The sequence below is a fragment of the Juglans regia genome, chromosome 11, assembly GCF_001411555.2.
Source record: "Juglans regia cultivar Chandler chromosome 11, Walnut 2.0, whole genome shotgun sequence".
In the NCBI taxonomy this organism is placed as follows: domain Eukaryota; kingdom Viridiplantae; phylum Streptophyta; class Magnoliopsida; order Fagales; family Juglandaceae; genus Juglans; species Juglans regia.
The window spans coordinates 10,550,029-10,569,066 of NC_049911.1; the positions used below are offsets into that span (position 1 = coordinate 10,550,029).

Sequence of the window (19,038 nt, forward strand, 5' to 3'; positions counted from 1 at the left end):
CCTTTGGGTTTTCCACGAGGTTCTATGGATTGATCAATAGATGTATTTCTCAAAATTGGTTTTCAGCTGTGATGAATGGTGTTCCTAAAGGGTATTTTCCAAGGGGTTGGGGGTTGAGACAAGGTGACCCATTGTCACCGTATCTATTCATTATTATGGAAGAAGTTCTGTCTCATTTGATAAAACAACAATTCCTGAAGAAGAAGATTGGTGCGTTCTCTCTTCCTCGACAAGCCCCAGTTATTTCTCATTTATTATGTGGATGACATTGTTATCTTTGCAAATGGGAGTACCTCTTCCGTTCTAGAGATTTCAAAGACTCTTAACACTTAAGAACGGTGGTTAGGACAAAAGGCAAGCCCCTCTAAGTCCTTTATTACTTTTTCAAAACATATTGTGTCTACTAGAAGACGAAGGTTATTGAGGCTATTGGTTTGTGGAATGCCATTTGCCATTTAATATTTAGGTGTGCCCATTTTATCTGGTCAATTGAAAGCTGTGCATCTTGAGGATATAGTCGGTAGAATAAAAGATAGAATATAGGGATGGAAAAACAAAATCTTGTCATTTGGATCGTGGGTGTTGCTTCTGCACCAGGTTCTTATGAGTCATCGCTTTCACTTGCTTTCTACAGTTCATGTGCCCCTATCGGTGTTGAATAAAATCAGCAGAAGTCTGAGTAATTTTTTTTGGGTTGTGAAGGATGGCAAACCAAGAAAACATTGGAAGTCTTGGGAACAATTGTGTCTTCTGATGGCTGAAGGGGGTATGGGCTTCCGTAATTCGCAGGATGTGCAAAAATCTTTATTTATGAAATTTGCATGGAAGTTATTAACAGAGGACTTGCTTTAGGCTCGTTTTTTCAAAGCTAAGTATATCAAGGATTGGCATATTTCCTTGTTGTCTTAGGGGAAGGGAACGAGATTCTGGAAGAAAGTACACTCGTGCATACCAAAGGTTCTTAGCATATCTAAGTGGAAACTACGACAAGGAAATGTCTCGTTTTGGTGGGATAGGTGGTTGGAGGATGGCCCCATTGGTGCGCGACATGAGAATGTGGAGTGTCCAGATATGAAAGTGAAAGAATGCTGGGTTGAAAATGAGTGGGATGTGGACAAGCCGATTTGGTTAATTGGGGAGGAGAAAGCAAATGAGGTGTTAAGAGTTGTACGTAAGCGTATAGATGGGGAAGATGTTTTAGTATGGACTGAAAATATGATTGGGCAGTTCACGACCAAGAGTGCATGGAGTTGTATTCGAGTTTGAGCTCCGGCAGTGAGGTGGGCTGACTGGATGTGGCATTCTTGTCTTCCAAAAAATATGTCAATAACCATGTGGAAGGACTTCACGAATTCTCTGAGTGTTGATGTAAAGCTACATTCAGTTGGAATTCCGATTGTCTGTAAATGTGATTGTTGCTCAATGGGTGGGTATGAGGACTTGAATCATGTTCTTGCGATTGGTAACTTTGCAAAAGAATTGTTGAACCGATATGTGGTTTGAGATATGTGGGGCTTGGTTGGTTATCGGTCTCATCCTGGGGGCAAATAATCGATATGTGGCTTTTGAAAGGTACCAAAAGTTCGCATATGGGGGCAGTTGTTGGGGCTCTTACCTGTTGTCATCACGTGGCTTCCTTGGCTGAGGAGATACCGTGCTCGAGTAGAAGGAATAAGTGAGTCTATCAATCACGTTTGGATGCAATTGAAGTACTGGAGTGCTGGAATTGGAGATAAACTAAAATCTACCAAGCAACAGTCGGTGAGGGATATAAAAATTTTAAAGGATCTTCAAGTGCACGTAAGGGGCCCGAAGCAGAGGAGTCCTTGTCTGGTTCACTGGTCTCAACTGATTGCAAGAAGAATGAAGTTGAACGTAGATGGCGGTTCGAGAGGGAATCCGGGTCCAGCAGGAGTAGAGGGTGTCTTGAGGGATTTAGATGGTAATGTGAAGATGGCGTTTTCTGTTAGTTTGGGAAACGGTACTAATAACTTTGCAAAACTATTGGGGCTTTTACATGGTATTCAGATTGATCAAGAGCAGGGCTTTGTTGATCTGGATGTCGAGCTTGATTTTTGGGTGGTTGTTCACTGGATAAAAGAAAAGAGATGTAACACATGGTATTTTGAGGATTTTTGGGAGGAGGTAATGGAGGTCTTATAGGGACTTAATGTTCATATTTATCATATATTCTGAGAAGGGAATAAATCTATAGATTTTCTAGCAAGGATGGGGGCGGAAGGAATGAATGGGGAGTGGTGGTTGGCTCAGGAGTTGCCTCTTCTTCTCAAAGGAATTTTACGGCTTGATAAAATTGGTTTTCCATCTATTTGGCTAGTCTAGCCATTAGTGTGGGTGGAGGTTTTGTGCAGGGTCTTTTGGTTGTTATTGCTAGGTTTTGTCTGGTTTTTCTATTGTTGCTGTTTTTTTATTTGGTTTTGTTGATCTGTATTTCCATTGTGTTTTTTCAAGGTTTTCCTCCGCCATATATGAGGGTTAGTACACGTGGGAGGGGATCACTCTTGGACATATGATTTCCTCTCTTTATTAGAAAAAAAAAAGAGAAAAAAAAGAAGGTCTATCAGTGTTCCCTTTATTAAATTAGAAATTTAGAGTACACGTGTGTCATATTCATGTTGATCGCATATTACTAGAAAAAAAAAAGGACAGGTATGTACGTAGTGATTCTACCCTTCCTAGGGCGGGGTTGTTACAAGTGTCTACAACATTCTTCATTGCCCGATCTTGGTCAGTTATGATGACTTTGGGTGACCGACCATTCATGGACTTTAGCCATGCTCGAAACAACCATTCAAATGTACTTGTGTCCTCGCTGAAAATCAAGCCAACCCCTAATAGGATTGATTGCTCGTGATGGTTTACACCAATAAAGGAAGCAAAAGGCATACCATACCTATTTGTTATGTACGTCATGTCAAATGTGATAACATCCCCGAAATACTCATATGACTCTCGACTTCTTGCGTCAACCCAAAAATGTTTCGTAATCTTCCCTTATCATCTGCATCCATGACAGAAATGAAACCATCATTCATCTCCCTCGTTCTCTCAAAGTATTCACCAAGTGCTTGGCCACCCCCTTTACCTAACTATAAGACTGTAAGTGTCTGGCCTTATCAATAAAATTGTGATAATCTTTCCCTTGAAAGTCAAGATTCTCAAACTCCTCCCCTCCCCCCCGTGTCTTGAACCTGCGCCCGGAAATTCTTGCTCATTCGAATACCTACCTTGTCATTCAAATCAATCACCATTTGGCTGTATTCATCCAAACACTTGTGAGATCTAAAAAATCTAGACTTCTTCTGGCTGATTATACTATGATTGTGAGCATTCTCAATAGTTGTCAAACACATACCCCATTCGCAAGTTTAGCGTTTACCTTAGCATTACAGCTTGTTTTAGTTGTGGATCCTAGCCTGGAGACATTACTATGGCTAGGCACGTACTTGCCAGCATGCGCATACCAAATTGTCACATATGTCGCACTCATCTACGTCTCTGTTCGTCCTAAACGTCATCACACCAAAACCTTCTTGCTTGGTATATCATTTGTAATATGCCATAAGCTCTTTCTTCTTGGCAAACTCCATACCACATCTCGGTACTTCAACTCGTTCATCATCATCCAAGACTTTCTTACTCCCCTTAGACTTCGTCTCTTTAATTACCTTGGATGAAGGTTCTGAAAATGAAAAAGTATGATTTTTATATAATACAAACATGTTAATGTTAACGCATACTAATCAAAATGTCATACCGTTAGTCATTTCAAAGTCAACACTATGGCATAGTTGATGACTCACTTGCGCGTTGGGGGGATCTTTTCAGTTGAATGCTGCAAGTAGGCACGGTGTTAGAAACACTGAAATGGAGTATTTTTAAAAATAAAATATATTAACCTGGCCAATTTCTTGAAATCTTCTCAATTCCTCCGGATTACTCGAGGAAGGGTATGGCATACTCGATCGAACAAGTGGCATCGAGGGATGTTGGCATTAGGCACATTGTTAGAAAGCCACAAAAATTTTAAAAAATAAATAAAAAGGACATGTACCTGGCTACTCTCTTGAAATCTTCTCAACTCCTCTGGATTACTCAACGGAGGGTATGGCATAGTCGGTCCAACAGTTGGCATATATGGATGTTGCAAGTTTTAACAGTGTTAGAATGCCTCAAATGCACATATGAAAATTTTCTAAAATAAAAATAAAAAGGACATGTACCGGGCTAGTCTTTGATGATTAAAAAGAAAATTATAGAAACAAAAAGAAGCCCTAGTTTTCACAATGACTTGCTGGGAATCCCGAAATAGACATGAAAGATCTTAGCTTTACCCATTGAGCACCATTACAAACGTAGAGGAAGCCATTGAAAGAGAGCTTAAAGCAAAGACATTATCTTTGAGGGCATAGTTTTAATAAAAGAACAAATATTTGAAGCAAAAGCTATTGAAAAGAGATTTACCTTGAAAGAGAGAAAGTTGGGCAACACAATCTAAGGCCGATCTTGGTCAATCTGTAAAAAATGAAAGCTCTAAATAGGTCGGCGGCGGCTAAGAGAGATTACGGAGGAGTATGCCGGTGTGGTGGAGCACACACGAAGGGTGCTGGTGCGAGTTGGAAAGGGGAGGGGGGGCTAGAGAAGATTTCGAATGGCGGGGGATGCAGAAGATTTCGAATGGAGGGGGCGCTGGAGAGCCTTTTACATTCTCAACAAAACGCACGTTTTAGTAATTAGAAGGAAAAAAAAAAAGGAAATTCCAACTAAAGTGTGCTGTGTAGGCAGACATATAGAAGTACTCAATTTCAAACTGGTCTCTTTCCTTCTTTTTTTTCTAATAAAGTAAATTCATTGGTACTAATATATATATATATATATATACACACACACGTACTTGGTTGTCACATGTTGCGTAAAAACCAACGAAATGATTACAATTAGAATTCACACAATTATACCTAATCAGCATGCCATTGTGAAGTAAAAAAGTAAAATTAATATAAAAAGCCAAAACTTAAGAAACTTATATTAAAATTTAAAAACATTATAAGAATTTATTTACATAAATCGTAATAGGTTTATCGTGGCTTAGTGAAAGAATATATTTATAATGGAAAGTGGAAATAAACTTATAATACTTCTAGAAAGTAGGGGAAAAAAACCACAAAATAATTTGTAGGTTCATATGAAATAAATAGTTTTCTTAACATAATGATCTTTTTTTTTTTAGAAGAGCCGGTAGCCACCCACATAGTAGCCCCGTCTCAAGTTTAATAATGAGCCCTCACGTATGGCAGAGGAAAATTGTGGTTACAAAACAACCACCTGAAAGATAACATAGGTGGTGAATAAAAAAAAAACCAAGCTCAAAAAACTAATTCATAGATCAAAATAGAAATTACATCCGTAAATATGGAAGTCTCCAATAATCCGTCCGTAATAAGCCTCCAAGAATCCCCCGCCCAATGTCAGAAGTTATAAAATACTTACATCGATTATAAGCACCTTCTTTAGCAAGATAATCCGCAACCATATTAGCTTCTCTATAAATATGATGAATGGAACAATTTAATTCAGAAAACAACCTCTTTATATCATCCCAATAATCCCACAAATACCATAAGTTACAATTGTTGTCCTCAACCCACCTCACAATAACTTCAGAATCTAACTCCATCTCTATGTCTCGAATACTCAATTGTTGAGCCAATTGTAACCCATCCATTAAAGCTCTTCCTTCAGCCACATTGTTGGAAACCGGCCCATAGTGATTTGCAAAACCCGCAATTAAACAACCTCCATGATCTCTAATCACTCCTCCTCCACCCCCAAAACCAGGATTTTCGAGCGAGCTACCATCGACATTAAGTTTATACTTACCTCTACACGGTTTCTTCCAAGCCACAGCTCTCATATTTTTATTAACATCCTCAGCAATGGGGCAATTTAAATCTTGTAAAATTTTAAGATCATTTTGCCACCATCTATCAAACTTCCTGTGCACAGAAAAAATATCAATTAACATCAGCTTAATCCATCGCACCACCCATCTCTAATCAGTTTTTTTTTTCCTTCCATTCTATCATCACAACGCGCTCTCCATAATGTCCAAGTGATAGTGATAGGCAAAATACCACGGCAACACCCTACTTGAGAAGAAGAAGAGGCCCGAAGCCACCAGGCATTCATGACTACATGCCATCTTTGGACTTGAGGCAAACGAACCCCACAATAGCTGCAAAAAAATTCCACACCGTAACAACCAAATCACCACTACAAAGAATATGATCAATAGATTATTGATGTCGTAAAACAAAACAATGACACTTAGAGACTAGAGATATTTCGAGCTTAATAAGGATATCATCAACTGGTAACACCTGTTTTTGAGCACACCAACAAAGAAAAGACATTTTCTTGGGGATGGATTTATGCCAAAGCCATTTTCTCCACAAATAAATCGGTCCTTGAGCTCTAATGAGATGCCAAGCAGATTTAGTAGTGAAATTTCCATCCAAACTAGGCTGCCAAATACGCACATCAGTAGCCCTAGCAATCTGAATCGATGAAGCAATAATTTTTTCAACCATTTCTTTCGACACCAACGTACGCAATTTGACGACATCCCACCTTGTATTAGTTAGGATTTCATTCACCAATAAATTTTCATCTCCACTAAGCTCTTCCGAATTCACATGGCTACATCCCCTAGCCAATTGTCAAACCAAAAATTACATTCACCACTTCTAATCAAGATTCTTGAATTATTGATCACAGTTGGCATCACTGACATAATACCCTTCCAAAACCTTGAACCTATAGAATTAGAAAGGAGCAATGGATGCTTCTCATCCACATAATTAGCCAGAAAAAATTTTGCCCAACACGATTTACCATCTAGTAACTTCCAAACAAATTGCATGAATAATGACATTTGTGGATCGACAAGATTCCGAATGCCCAATCCCCCTTCCTCAACCGGTAAGCAAATATTTTTCCAAGACACCCATTTCCTTTTCTTTTTATCCTCATTCGAGCTCCTAAGGAAATTAGAGAAAATACTCTTGAGAGCTTTGAACACACCCTTTGGTAAATTCATAACAGATAAAACATGAATTGGCATGCTAGATAAAATATGTTTGAGAAGTGTAATTTTACCTCCAAAAGATAAAATATGGCTCTTCCAACCAGCCAGTTTCTTCTGAATCTTCAACAACAAAGGGTCAAATAATTTGATAGTAAGCCGCCCCACATGCAATGGAACACCAAGATAATTACACGGCCATTTACCCTCCATAAACCCTGTTACCCTCAATACCTCTAATTTTCGAGCAAGCAAAAATTTCGAAGAGAAAAAAAAATAGAGGATTTATCCTGACTAACCAATTGCCTCGACATAGATTCATAAGCATGTAAGGTCTTCATAATCTGCACTAAAGATCTTTTACCTCCATTTGCAAAAATCAAAACATCATCAGCATAAAGCAAATGAGAAATCAAAGTACCTCCATTAGCATAGAAAGGCTTGACTCTCTCCTTTTGAAGATCATCATTAATCATCCGAGATAGAAGCTCTTGTGATAAAATGAAAAGATATGGCAAAAAAGGGTCACCTTGTCTAATGCCACGAGAGGGTTTAAAAAAACCCTTCATCGAGACATTAAGCATAATGGAACACATTGGGGAAGAAATACAATTAAAGATAAAACTCCTCCAATGATCCGAGATGCCCAAACGCTTCATCACTTCCATCAAAAACCTCCAATTCACCCTATCATACACCTTTGCCATATCAATTTTAATCATGGTGTTACCGCCTCTCACTTTCTTGCTCATACTATGAATCACTTTCTTGCTCTCACTTTAGAAATGCCGACTATTCCTCAGAAATTAGTTTATTCAAGATAGGCTCCAACTGATTCACCCAAACCTTTGAAAGGATTTTATAAATAATAGAACATAAACTGATTGGCCTGAAGTGCGAGAAATTCCTCGGATCTTCCATTTTCGGAATCAAGACAATATTGGTAGCCCCAAAAAACATAGTTAACGGCTTTCCCTCAAAAAATTCAATAGCCAACTTCAATAAATCTTCTTTGATAATATCCCAAGCATGGTGAAAGAAACTTGCAGAAAAACCATCAAGCCCCAGACTACTATCTTGCGGAATCGACCATAAGGCCTCCTTAATTTCAAGCAAATGAGGGACTCTACAAAGCAACCGATTATCAGCATCAGAAATAATAGGGGTTAAAAGATTCAAACCAATTTCTGCAAAGGACACAGCCGATGTCGAAAGCTGCTTCTAGAAGAAGACCACAACCCCCTCAAGAACCGCTTCACTTGATCTAGAATGGTACCATCTTCAAGAGTCATTTTTCCACTGCTCTAAATTTCTTTTTACAACTCAGGAAGCATGAAAGAAAGTTGTGTTCTCATCCCCTTCACTCATCCATTTAATTCTCGATTTTTGACACCTCATTATCTCCTCTCTATGCAAAACTGAATATGCTTTTGCTTACATCTCAAAAGCTCTGCCTCCACATCCAAAGAATATTTTTGCTGAACCGATGTCTCAAGATCCAGGAGCTCCTCTTCAATTTCTTTAAGATCCACTTCCACTCTTCCGAAGACCCCTATTCCACTTCTTCAATACTTGTTTCAATAGCTTTAGTTTACAACTGAATATCACCATAGCACATCACTGAATTTCCTAGTTCCTGCATTCCCACACCACATCCAGAAAATCAACATGATGGCACCACATTCTTTGAAAGTGAAAAATCTTCGGACCAACACGCCTTTCCTGCAACAATGATTTAACCATTGGGCAATGGTCAGGCGACGTCCGAGGGAGATACTCTATATGGCCATATGGAAAATTCACTAAGAACTCTGTATTCACTAGCACTCTATCAAGTCTAGCCCAATTCTTCCACCCCATAATCTTCCATTACACCAGGAAAACCAATTACCAGAATAGGAAATATCAACCAAACCACAAGCTTGAATACAATTATTAAAATCTGCACACCCTCTGGATGAGTGACCAATGCCACCAATTTTCTCTCTTGCAGACCGAATAATATCAAAGTCCCCTCCAAGGAATCACGACAAACCACCAGCATCCATATTCATCAGATAATTCCAAAGAAGACGCCTCTGTTCTTGAAAGCAACTGGCATAGATAAAAAGAGCAAACACCCGAGAACTACGATGAGAAAACCACCCAGATACAGCTTGATCCATCACTGAATGCAACTGAAAATCAATGCCATTGGCCCAGAACAACCAAACCTTACCACCCACTTCCATATTATTACAATAATTAGTAAGATGTAACCATCGAGCCCAACGAGCACACTTATTTACTGAAAGAAATGGTTCTAACACTGCAACAACCAAAGGGCAATATTTATTAAGAACACGCCACAATCTTGCCTTCGACGAACAAATCCCTCTAATGTTCCAGACCAAAATATTCATCAATTAATAACATTTAGTGTAGCGTGTTGTCCGTTCAAGAACAACAATTGCCTTTTTCATTTTTCCTCCTCGAAATTTCTTTTTCAGGACTTCAATCTCACTATCCATTACCCACAATAACCTTCCTGTTATCACTTCGACATAATTCACATTTAAGATTTTCATCAATCAGTTTTAATGAACTTCTAGGTGACCCACAATCTCCTAACAGCTCATCAACAATGGCATTATCATCCATCATCTCTGTTTCCTCAAACCAAGACAAATCGGGAACCAGTGCTACTCCACCAGCCCGAACGTCTTCATCATATTTTTCCTTCTTACTATCCGTAATCAACTGACCCAATGGAACATCCATAGGATTATCATGTAGAATAAAATGATTCTTTGAAAGTGACACACCATTCGGATCAACATACAAAGCCTCCATCTGATGTTCATATTCGGCATTATTTTGTTTTCGAATAAGTTCCAAAATAGCCTTCCTTCTTGCGTTCGATTTTTCTTTCTCTGCCTCTACGGTAGACTGAACATTCTTTTCTGCTTTTTTCTCACCCACCATTTCCAAACCTTTTTCTCAGCCCCCGTTCTTTCTTGTTCTGCTACCACCTTTTGTTTCCCCTTCCTGGTATTCTTATCCTTAGCTTTACTCTGGTTTTCCACATGGCCCTATTTTCGACACCAAATGCAATATGCCAGAACATGCTCAAAAATAACTTCCTGATAGTGACTGCTCTGGATCCCAGGCGGGCCAATCCAGAAATGGGATTTGAGTGCCACCGAAACATCCATCTCCACACATATTCTCGTCGTCTCCGGCTAAATCCATCCCCAAAACTTTTTAGTAGAGAATACTGAAAATAGTTCGATGGAAGCCCCAGTAATGTGATCCATACAGGAACCATAGGAGATTCTTCATCTTCATTAAATCCTGGGGTCCAATGGAAAATTTTATAAGGGACTCCATCAACATCCGAATTTCCTCTGGCCATAACAGACACAAAATCATCCTCATTTATTAGTCTAACCAGAATATTACGTGGATTCCGTAATTGCCCACCACTGGCATGGACTGTAAACCCCATCTATGTTTGATAAATCCTCTAATAAGATCAAGAGATGGCCGACGATGTTGAAACTTTAGAACAATCACAAAGCGAAATGGTTCTGCCAATTTTGAGATTTCTGCCTAAGAAAACATAAAGAACATCTCCCCCTCAACAAATCTAGGTTCATCAACCGGGATATTCAATGCTGGTAAAGGTTGTGGTCTATCACCCACTATATCAGCATAGCCTCCACGTAAAATACCTCCACCCACAATCTTCACAGGTTCTCGAGTGCCTCCATATCCCTTCCCAGCCACAACAAACGGTTGAACCACTGCCTGAGATGATGACTCCACTAGATTCACCATGCAGGAACCGTAGGCCAACACAAAACCAACGGAAACCCTAATTCTCACGTAGAGAGAAAAAAAAGGGTAAAAAAGTAATGATCAATTAACATAATTCTTAACATAATGATCAACTGGAAGAGATCTAAAAAAGTAAAATTAAAATAAAAAAACCAATTAACATAAAATAAAAAAACGTAATTGAAATCAAGAAAATCAAGCTAAAGTTGAAAAGAAAGCCTAATATTATACAAATGTTTTTAACTCAAAATACATTAAAAGAAAAAAAAAGCACAAAAATAACTTGTAAGCTATTTACCAAACAACTTTCTTAACATAAACACTGTTGGATATTTACCAAATATAAAGTTTATGCCTATTGCCCAATACATTTTGTAGAAACCTAAATTTAAGATGAATAATAAAATCTTCTAATGACGAGGTTGCCCAACAATAGATCAATTGGAGGTTTGGACTTGTGATCATGTCGTGGAAGACGTGATAATTGGTAGTGGAAACCCACCGCCAAGACCATTAATGTTCATCAATTTTCCAAAGTCAACTGATCTCAAATTTTCTTCCATCTTGTTTACGTCTTCTAGGCTGAAATTAACATCAACCCATGATCAAGCTGGCCTGATTCCCACTAATGGTGATGTTTGTTAAATTGTTTGATATTTGGAAAGCAAGGGAGCCTCTTTCCTATATATATCTCTAGCTAGCCTTTTAGTGCTAGCTCTTCTCATAATTCTCCAAGTGATCTACAAATTAGTAGCAAACATTTCTTTAAACAAGTTTTTTTTTTTTTTTCAAGTGTCCAATGGTTCCCCTAAGCACTCAAAGAGCCTTATCATCAATACTACCGCCTTCTTCCACTTCTCCAAGACCTCGATCGATACATGATGTTTTCCTCAATTTCCATGGCGAAGACACCTGCAAGAGTTTTACAGACCATTTATACACTGCATTAGAAAACAAAGGCATGATTGCCTTTAAAGATGACGAGAAACTTGAGCGAGGAAAGTATATTTCTCAAGAGCTCTTGAAAGCAATACATGAATCCATGTACGCCATCCTCATTATCTCAAAAAACTATGCTTCCTCAAGATGGTGCTTGACTGAACTTGTCCAGATTGTCCAATGCATGAGAGAGACAGGTTTGACAGTTTTGGCCTGTTTTCTACCATGTTGATCCCTTTGAGGTACGAAACCAAACTGGGGCTTTCGCTAGGCATGAAGAAGACCCTAATATTGATATGGAGAAGATGCAAACGTGGAGTGTTGCTTTGAAAGACACGTGCTAGACTCGTGTTGATTAGTTAGGTAACATTTTCATCTTAGGTAACATTTTTTCTTTTATTCTTATAGCCAGAGCATTCATGGTTATGTTGGAGATTCTCAAATTTGTACCCCCATAAATTTGGATACCAGCCGGTTGTACCAATCAAATTTAATTGAACTCATATAAATACACATGTTAGACTCGTGTTGATCAGTTAGAGATCTAGCTCATGTGACAAAAATTATAAATTCTTGATGTGAAATCTAATCCCTTTAATTAAATAAATTTAACATTTGATCCTTATGAGCTACTACTTTTTTGTTAGAGAAGTGCTACTGCCACGATTAGGTTTGGATAAAAAAAATATTTCATCTCAATCTCATCTAGATCATTACAAATTTCTCAAACTTTCATACAAAATATATTAATCAATTTAACTTTTTTAAATCTCAGAAGAATAATAATATTAAAAAATAATATTCTAACAATATTTTATTCAACTTTCAACTTTCATCTCAACCCATCTCATCTCAACTCACTATCCAAACCTCCGATAAGAAATTTCATAAAAATAAATTTATTAACTAATATGGCTTTACGTGGTATGCAAGATTCAGATTGAATATTTGATGATCTATTTAATGTTTCTGAGTCAAGATCTATTTCGTTGCTTTTGGTTGTGGATGACCACAAATTTAGGGAAACAATGAAGGAGATCTGCCTGCCCATACAACTGGTGCTTGCCCCTAATATTAATCATTCCATCTTCAAGCATTGGCCATTTAGCTATTGCCATCACCCAATTTTCCCCCTTGGTTGGATTTTTTTAAATTATGTATATTTGTCTGACTATTAATTGTATCATCACTCATGGTTCCTCTTCTATAGGGACTTGACTACCTTCTTAAATTGCATCCATATCTATTCCTCTAAAAGGAAGCATTTCTATGGCCTCCCTTCATCATCAGAGCTACAACTTCCTTCCTCTGGCCGCTTTACTATATGCATTAGTTAGTTTTGACAACATATCATTACATTGCTCCCTAAGTCGATTCCCTTGTACTTTACTACCAATTATATGAAACTACAAGGCATCACCTTTGGATTTGGCATCAACAGCAACTCCGAGATCATCAACGTACCAAGAAACCCTGATTCCTAATCAAAACCTACAATTCTCCTATGGATTCTAATTTAGAAACAACACCCAAACTCTCCTGATTCTCACTAAAAAAACAATGGAAATGTGAGGGTCAAAAGTTAAACAATATGAGAACAGTACTCTAATTTTATTGATAACCCATATTTATGGTAGAGTAATACCTTATACAAAGGGAGCATGGAGGATACAACCAAAATCCCAAAACCATGCTCCTTAGAATGTGCTACATTGCACATTAATACATTATCATACATTTGGCTCTTGAAAGGCTATCACTATCTCATAATAATTAATTCTCTTATCAATTTTGGTATGAATCAACAATTGTTCAAGAAAACATTAAAAGGATACTTCAAGGATTGAGTCGTAACTTTTCAACTCTTTCCAAGGACCTTGTTGGAATAGAATCCCGAGTGGAGGAAATGATGAACATACTTGGTATTGGATTGGATGATGTTCGCTTTATAGGAATTCATGGTATGGTTTAGAGTGGGTAGGAAAACTTTGGTAGAAGTCATTTATGATAGAATATCTTACCAATTTGAAGCTAGCACCTTTATTGCCTGTATTAGAGAAGAAACTAGAAATCGTGGTTTAGTTTCTTTACAAAAACAACTTCTTTCTAAAATCTTCATGGAAAGGGAAATAAATATATGGGACGATCGTGAGGGAATGAATATGGTACAGAATAGACTGTGTTATAAAAATGTATTTTTAGTCCTTGTTGATGTGGACAGAGAAGAACATTTAACAGCATTAGCTGGGAGCCATTATTGGTTTGGCCCGGGGAGTAGAATCATTTTAAAGGGCAGAGATAACCATTTATTGAAAAGACATGGAGTGAATTATATCTATAAGGTTAATGAGTTGAATAATGATGAAGCATTGCAGCTCTTTAGTTTGGCAAATTTCAAGAAGCCCTATCCTGAAGAAAATTATGTGGATTTATCCAAAGGCTTTGTGAAATATGCTCAAGACCTTCATTTAGCTCTCAAAGTTTTAGGGTCCTCCTTGGTTGGTAGAGGAACAAATGCATGGAAAGGTGCTTGGGATCAACTGAAAGCAAATCCTAATAAAGGAATTTTAGATATACTTCAAGCAGGTTTTGATGGATTGGAGGATTTGCAAAAGAAACTATTTTTAGATATTGCTTGTTTTTTCAATGGAGAGGTCTTAGATAACATTTTAATGGATATATTAAAAGGTTTTGGTTACTACCCCTACCTCAATATTGATATTCTCATGGAGAAATGTCTTATAACCATCTCATCTAAAAGGTTGAGGATGCATGATTTTCTACAAAAAATGGGTCAAGAAAAATTTTTTGATGAATCCCAAGAAGAGCCTGTCCGGTGTAGTAGATTGTGGCATTATAAGGATGTCCTTCACGTGTTGAAAAATAATACTGTAAGTGGAATAATCCAGATATAAATGTATAGTGTATTTTCATTCTAATTCTTAAGTTTTTTGCAAATATTTCACACACAATTTTTTTGTTCTTGCTTTTTTGAGATGTGACATGATTGAAGGCATATTGCTAAACTTACCTAATCAAAATGAGGTACGATTCAATGTTAGAGCCTTCTCAAAGATGAAGAAATTGAGAATTCTTAAAATTCGCAACACAAGTTTTGTCAACATGTGTTTTTCTAATCTCTATGATAAGTTATTGAATCTGCATTGGTACAATGACCCTTTAAGATTCATTCCAACACATGGGTTACGGGTGCTAGAATGGTCTGAATATCCTTCAAAATCCTTGTCTAACAGCTTTCAAGTAGACAATCTTATTGAACTTACATTTCCTTACAGTCACATCAAGGAACTATGGAAGGGAATTAGTGTAAGGTGTTTTCTTCTTGTCCTTCTTTCTACTAATGGTACTAACCTCCATAATGCTTTTTTTTTTCAATATTTATTGTTTTATAACAGAGTTTTGGGAGTTTGAAACGCTTTGATCTTAGTGACTCTCAAAACTTGTTGGAGACACCAAACTTCACCGGAGTCCCAAGTCTTGAGACACTAGACCTTGATGGTTGTACAAATTTATCTAAGGTCCACAAATCTATTGGTGTTCTCAAACGGCTTAACGATTGAATCTACAGTCTTACAAACGCCTTAAAAGCTTTCCAAATGAGATTAACTCGAAGTCTCTTGAACATTTTTATCTTTCTGATTGTTCAAGATTTGAGAAGTTCCCAGACATTGTGGAAAACATGACTACATTGCGGTTACTTTATTTGGATCGTACTACCATAAAGGAACTACTCCCATCATTTAAGAGTTTATGCGGCCTTTCCATATTGTCTTTATAACTGCAATAAGCTCTCAATTTTTTCGAGCGTTATTTGTAGTTTGTCATCTCTTAAAATTCTGGATGTATCTGATTGCCTAGCACTTGGTGGAATTCAAGACATGAATGGTGAGGGGTATCTGGAACAATTGTATAATGGTGGAACTGCTATCAAATTTACTAAGTTTTTCACAATGCCAGAGTTTGGCTCAAATGATGCTTGCTCTACGCAATAAATGTTTATGACCAATGATGACTCTATTGGGGCCTTCTATGTTGGTTTTGATAACAGAGTCTACTACATTAGAACCTTGAATCAAGTAGAAAGTAATTTGCAGACAAAAGGCTATGATGTTGTGAGTCTCTTTGATCTTTTCATAAGATGTTTTGTGGGAGTGGTTATTTAATATGCTCCAATTAACATCTTTCTGTTTTTTGTTCTTACTTCACAAGTAGGAAAATAATTATTTTATTCCCAAGGTATTGTGTGGATCTTCCTTGGGAGCTGAAGTTAGAGAGCTGATCAACATGAGAAGTTTTGTTTCTCATGTAACACTTCAAATCCATCCAAACTTAGATAATAATTGTAAGTGGGAGGGATATGCTCACTTTACTATTTATGAAGTTGATGAGGTAGAGAATTCAGATCCAAGGAATTTCAAGGGTAGTCATCTTGATCAAGGCCAGTTTGTTGAGTTTGTTTATAAAAATCTATCATATACGATTTACAATTCATTAGGGTTTCTTTTTCTTTTTCAACCCCTTCAAATCTCAATCTATAATCTCTAAAAATGGTTTTTATGCTCTCCAATCACTCATCACCACGTCGTGATTTCATTAATTACTTTACAATAAACTAAATCAATAAATCCTAAAATATGAGCCCTAAACTTCTATAAATCTTAATTTTAGAATAATTCTTCTTATAATTTCAGACACCACACACCATATCTCTTTTCTTTTCTTTTCTTTTTTTCATAAAAAATATGTGATGTATGGATGCTGAGTAGAAAAACTTAATTAGTTTAGTAAAAATAAAATAAAATCTAAAATATGTAAGATGTAATATGTATGGTGTGGGATGATTTTTAGCATCCCTCATAATTTTAATTTTAAGAGGCTTTGTAGTCACTATTCAGACCGCCACTTGGAGGGAACATCAAAATCTCAAGGCCATTTAGGCATATTGAAAGAACAGTTCTTCTATATGCAACTGGGGTGGGGATCCGTTGGGGAATCGGCTAACGTGGCATTGCGAAAAATAAGAAGACAAAGAAAGGAGAAAAAGAGTCCGAGACAGTGTCGTCATGCGTTGTGGGTATTGGAACCTGGTCTATCGTCGTTGTCATGTGGTAAGACCGAATCTACGGTGGTGGTCATTGTCGTGGGTAGCCAAATCTGCGTTTGTCGTCGTCTTCGTGGGTAGGACCAAATCTACATCTGTGTTTGTCGCCGTAGGTTGAAGCCCAGTTCACCTGAGATTTTGTGCTTTTACGGGTTAGTAGCTTTTTTCCCAAATTATCCATTGGGAAAAGTTTCGTCTTCTTCTATACTCACTAATCGTTTTGATTCATGCTTTGAACTCATATTCTAGTTGGGGTTTTGATTTATTTTCCTGTATATTTTGGGGTCTAGGCATATACCCATTTAATGGAGGACTTAATTCTTGTTAGGAGCTTGAGGAAAAAAATGTTGGGGGAAAAAAAAACAGATCTATGTCTGTGGTTTTACAAGTTGTGTGTTAGTGGCATGGCAAATGTGCTAGTTAGATATGTTGGGATATTCTTCCCCATTTGTATATCTAATGGATTAGTGTCACCTATATATAACATGATCAAATTCTAGTTCAATAAACTTCAATATCACGTGTTATTGGTAGAAGTATGGATTTGTTACAATGCTTGCAGATTTAATTGATTTGTCTAACATGACTTAGATGATGTTGCGCTAGGTAGATGCTATAGATCATCGTTTTGAGGTTCAATTGATTATATTTCTAACTTGGATTTTAATGTCATAGATTTTAATGTGAGTTATACAACATGTATTAAATATTTAATATTATTGAAGAGATTTATATTGACAATAATTACTATTATAAAATCAATGCATGTGTCTCCCTCTCAGTATGGGAAAAGGGTAAGAACACCCATCTTCGCTAATACCATCTAGCACAAATCCCCTAACCGTGGTATGTTATATTTTTTAAAAATTTGTTGAAATGTGTTGAGTTGATATTTATTTTCAAAATACATGAATAATTTGTCCTATAACATGTTAGGACATACCATCAACTAGTTCAAACTTCACAAATTACATGCACGGTTACTATGGACCACTTCCTGCATTGTCACCAGCTTTTCTGCCATATCTAGATGCCAAAGAATATCAACATTCAGGTGGTGATGCATTTGTGTTCTTGTATTTTTTTATAATTCTTCTTTTTTCGGAAGTTTAATGTAATAGATTTTTTGTTCTTTTTGCAAAATGCACGATGTACCTCCTCTAGAGTTGAAGAAAGCAAAGGGATAGACCAAATTCACAACAAATTGAGGATGGAAATAACGGGACACCTTAGTTAGTGCAAATGTATGGTGGTGATATGATTGAGGAGCCAAATTCGGGGATGGAGTTTAATCCTTTTGAAGCATTAATGAGTTATTATAAGGAATTTGCTAAGAAATGCGGGTTTGGGGTGATGACAAAAAAGAATGAGAGGGGAGAGGATGAGATTGCTAGATATGTCACCCTTTGTTGTGCCCGTGGTGGGAAGGCCCGGGCAAACCATGTCCGATAGAAAAGACGGATAGTAAGGCAAATATTAATGCCTTAAAAGTTGAGGGAAAGTTCTGTTTGACAACAGTTCATAATATCCATAACCACGGCCTTAGTCCAAAGAAATCTCACTTCTTTCGATGTAATAAAGAAGTAAATGACTAAGTAAAAAAGAGTCCTAGATACAAACGACTTGGCTGGCATCTAAATGAATAAGAGCTCCAGATCTCTTGTCATTGGTGTGGGTGGATTCGAGAACCTCTCTTTTTTTAAAAGGATTGTCGTAATTATATCGACAAGGCAATATATCTACAACTTGGGAAAGTGGGTGCTGGAGTGCTTCAAGAGTATTTTTGTAGGATGCAGTACAAAAATAACAGGTTTTTCGCATTGATGGATTTAGATGGTGATGGGAGGTTAAAGAATGTGTTCTGGGTAGACCCTAGTAGTAGGGCAGCCTATCAATATTTCGATTAAGTGGTCACATTCAATCGGCACCACATATCTGACGAATAGATATGGAATGCCGTTTGTATCATTTGTTGGTGTAAGCCACCATGGGCAATCAATTCTGTTGGGAGCAAGATTGATTTACAGTGAGGATATGGAGACCTTTGTGTGGT

At 37.3% G+C, this 19,038-nt stretch overlaps 2 protein-coding genes across 2 annotated transcripts; both read left to right on the forward strand.

Moving 5' to 3' along the window:
* Positions 1-1,332: 1,332 nt before the first annotated feature.
* On the forward strand, positions 1,333-2,163 carry LOC109005485. The gene is made up of 2 exons (XM_018984450.1): positions 1,333-1,497; positions 1,573-2,163. Exons 1-2 carry the CDS (start codon positions 1,333-1,335, stop codon positions 2,161-2,163), a joined length of 756 nt encoding a protein of 251 aa, XP_018839995.1.
* An 11,658-nt stretch (positions 2,164-13,821) lies between these two features.
* Positions 13,822-15,876, forward strand: LOC118349889 (disease resistance protein RPV1-like). Its single transcript, XM_035695826.1, has 4 exons — positions 13,822-14,754; positions 15,280-15,402; positions 15,453-15,577; positions 15,702-15,876. Exons 1-4 carry the CDS (start codon positions 13,822-13,824, stop codon positions 15,874-15,876), a joined length of 1,356 nt encoding a protein of 451 aa, XP_035551719.1.
* Positions 15,877-19,038: the final 3,162 nt, after the last annotated feature.

Excerpts from the sequence above, each read along its gene's own strand:
- LOC109005485 (XM_018984450.1), top strand. The coding sequence starts at position 1,333 with ATGTGGAAGGACTTCACGAATTCTCTGAGTGTTGATGTAAAGCTACAT. Across the intron at positions 1,498-1,572 it reads AATTGTTGAACCGATATGTG|GTACCAAAAGTTCGCATATG; the intron begins GTTTGAGATATG and ends GGCTTTTGAAAG.
- LOC118349889 (XM_035695826.1), top strand. The coding sequence starts at position 13,822 with ATGGTATGGTTTAGAGTGGGTAGGAAAACTTTGGTAGAAGTCATTTAT. Across the intron at positions 14,755-15,279 it reads ACGTGTTGAAAAATAATACT|AGTTTTGGGAGTTTGAAACG; the intron begins GTAAGTGGAATA and ends GTTTTATAACAG. Across the intron at positions 15,578-15,701 it reads GAAAACATGACTACATTGCG|TTTGTCATCTCTTAAAATTC; the intron begins GTTACTTTATTT and ends CGTTATTTGTAG.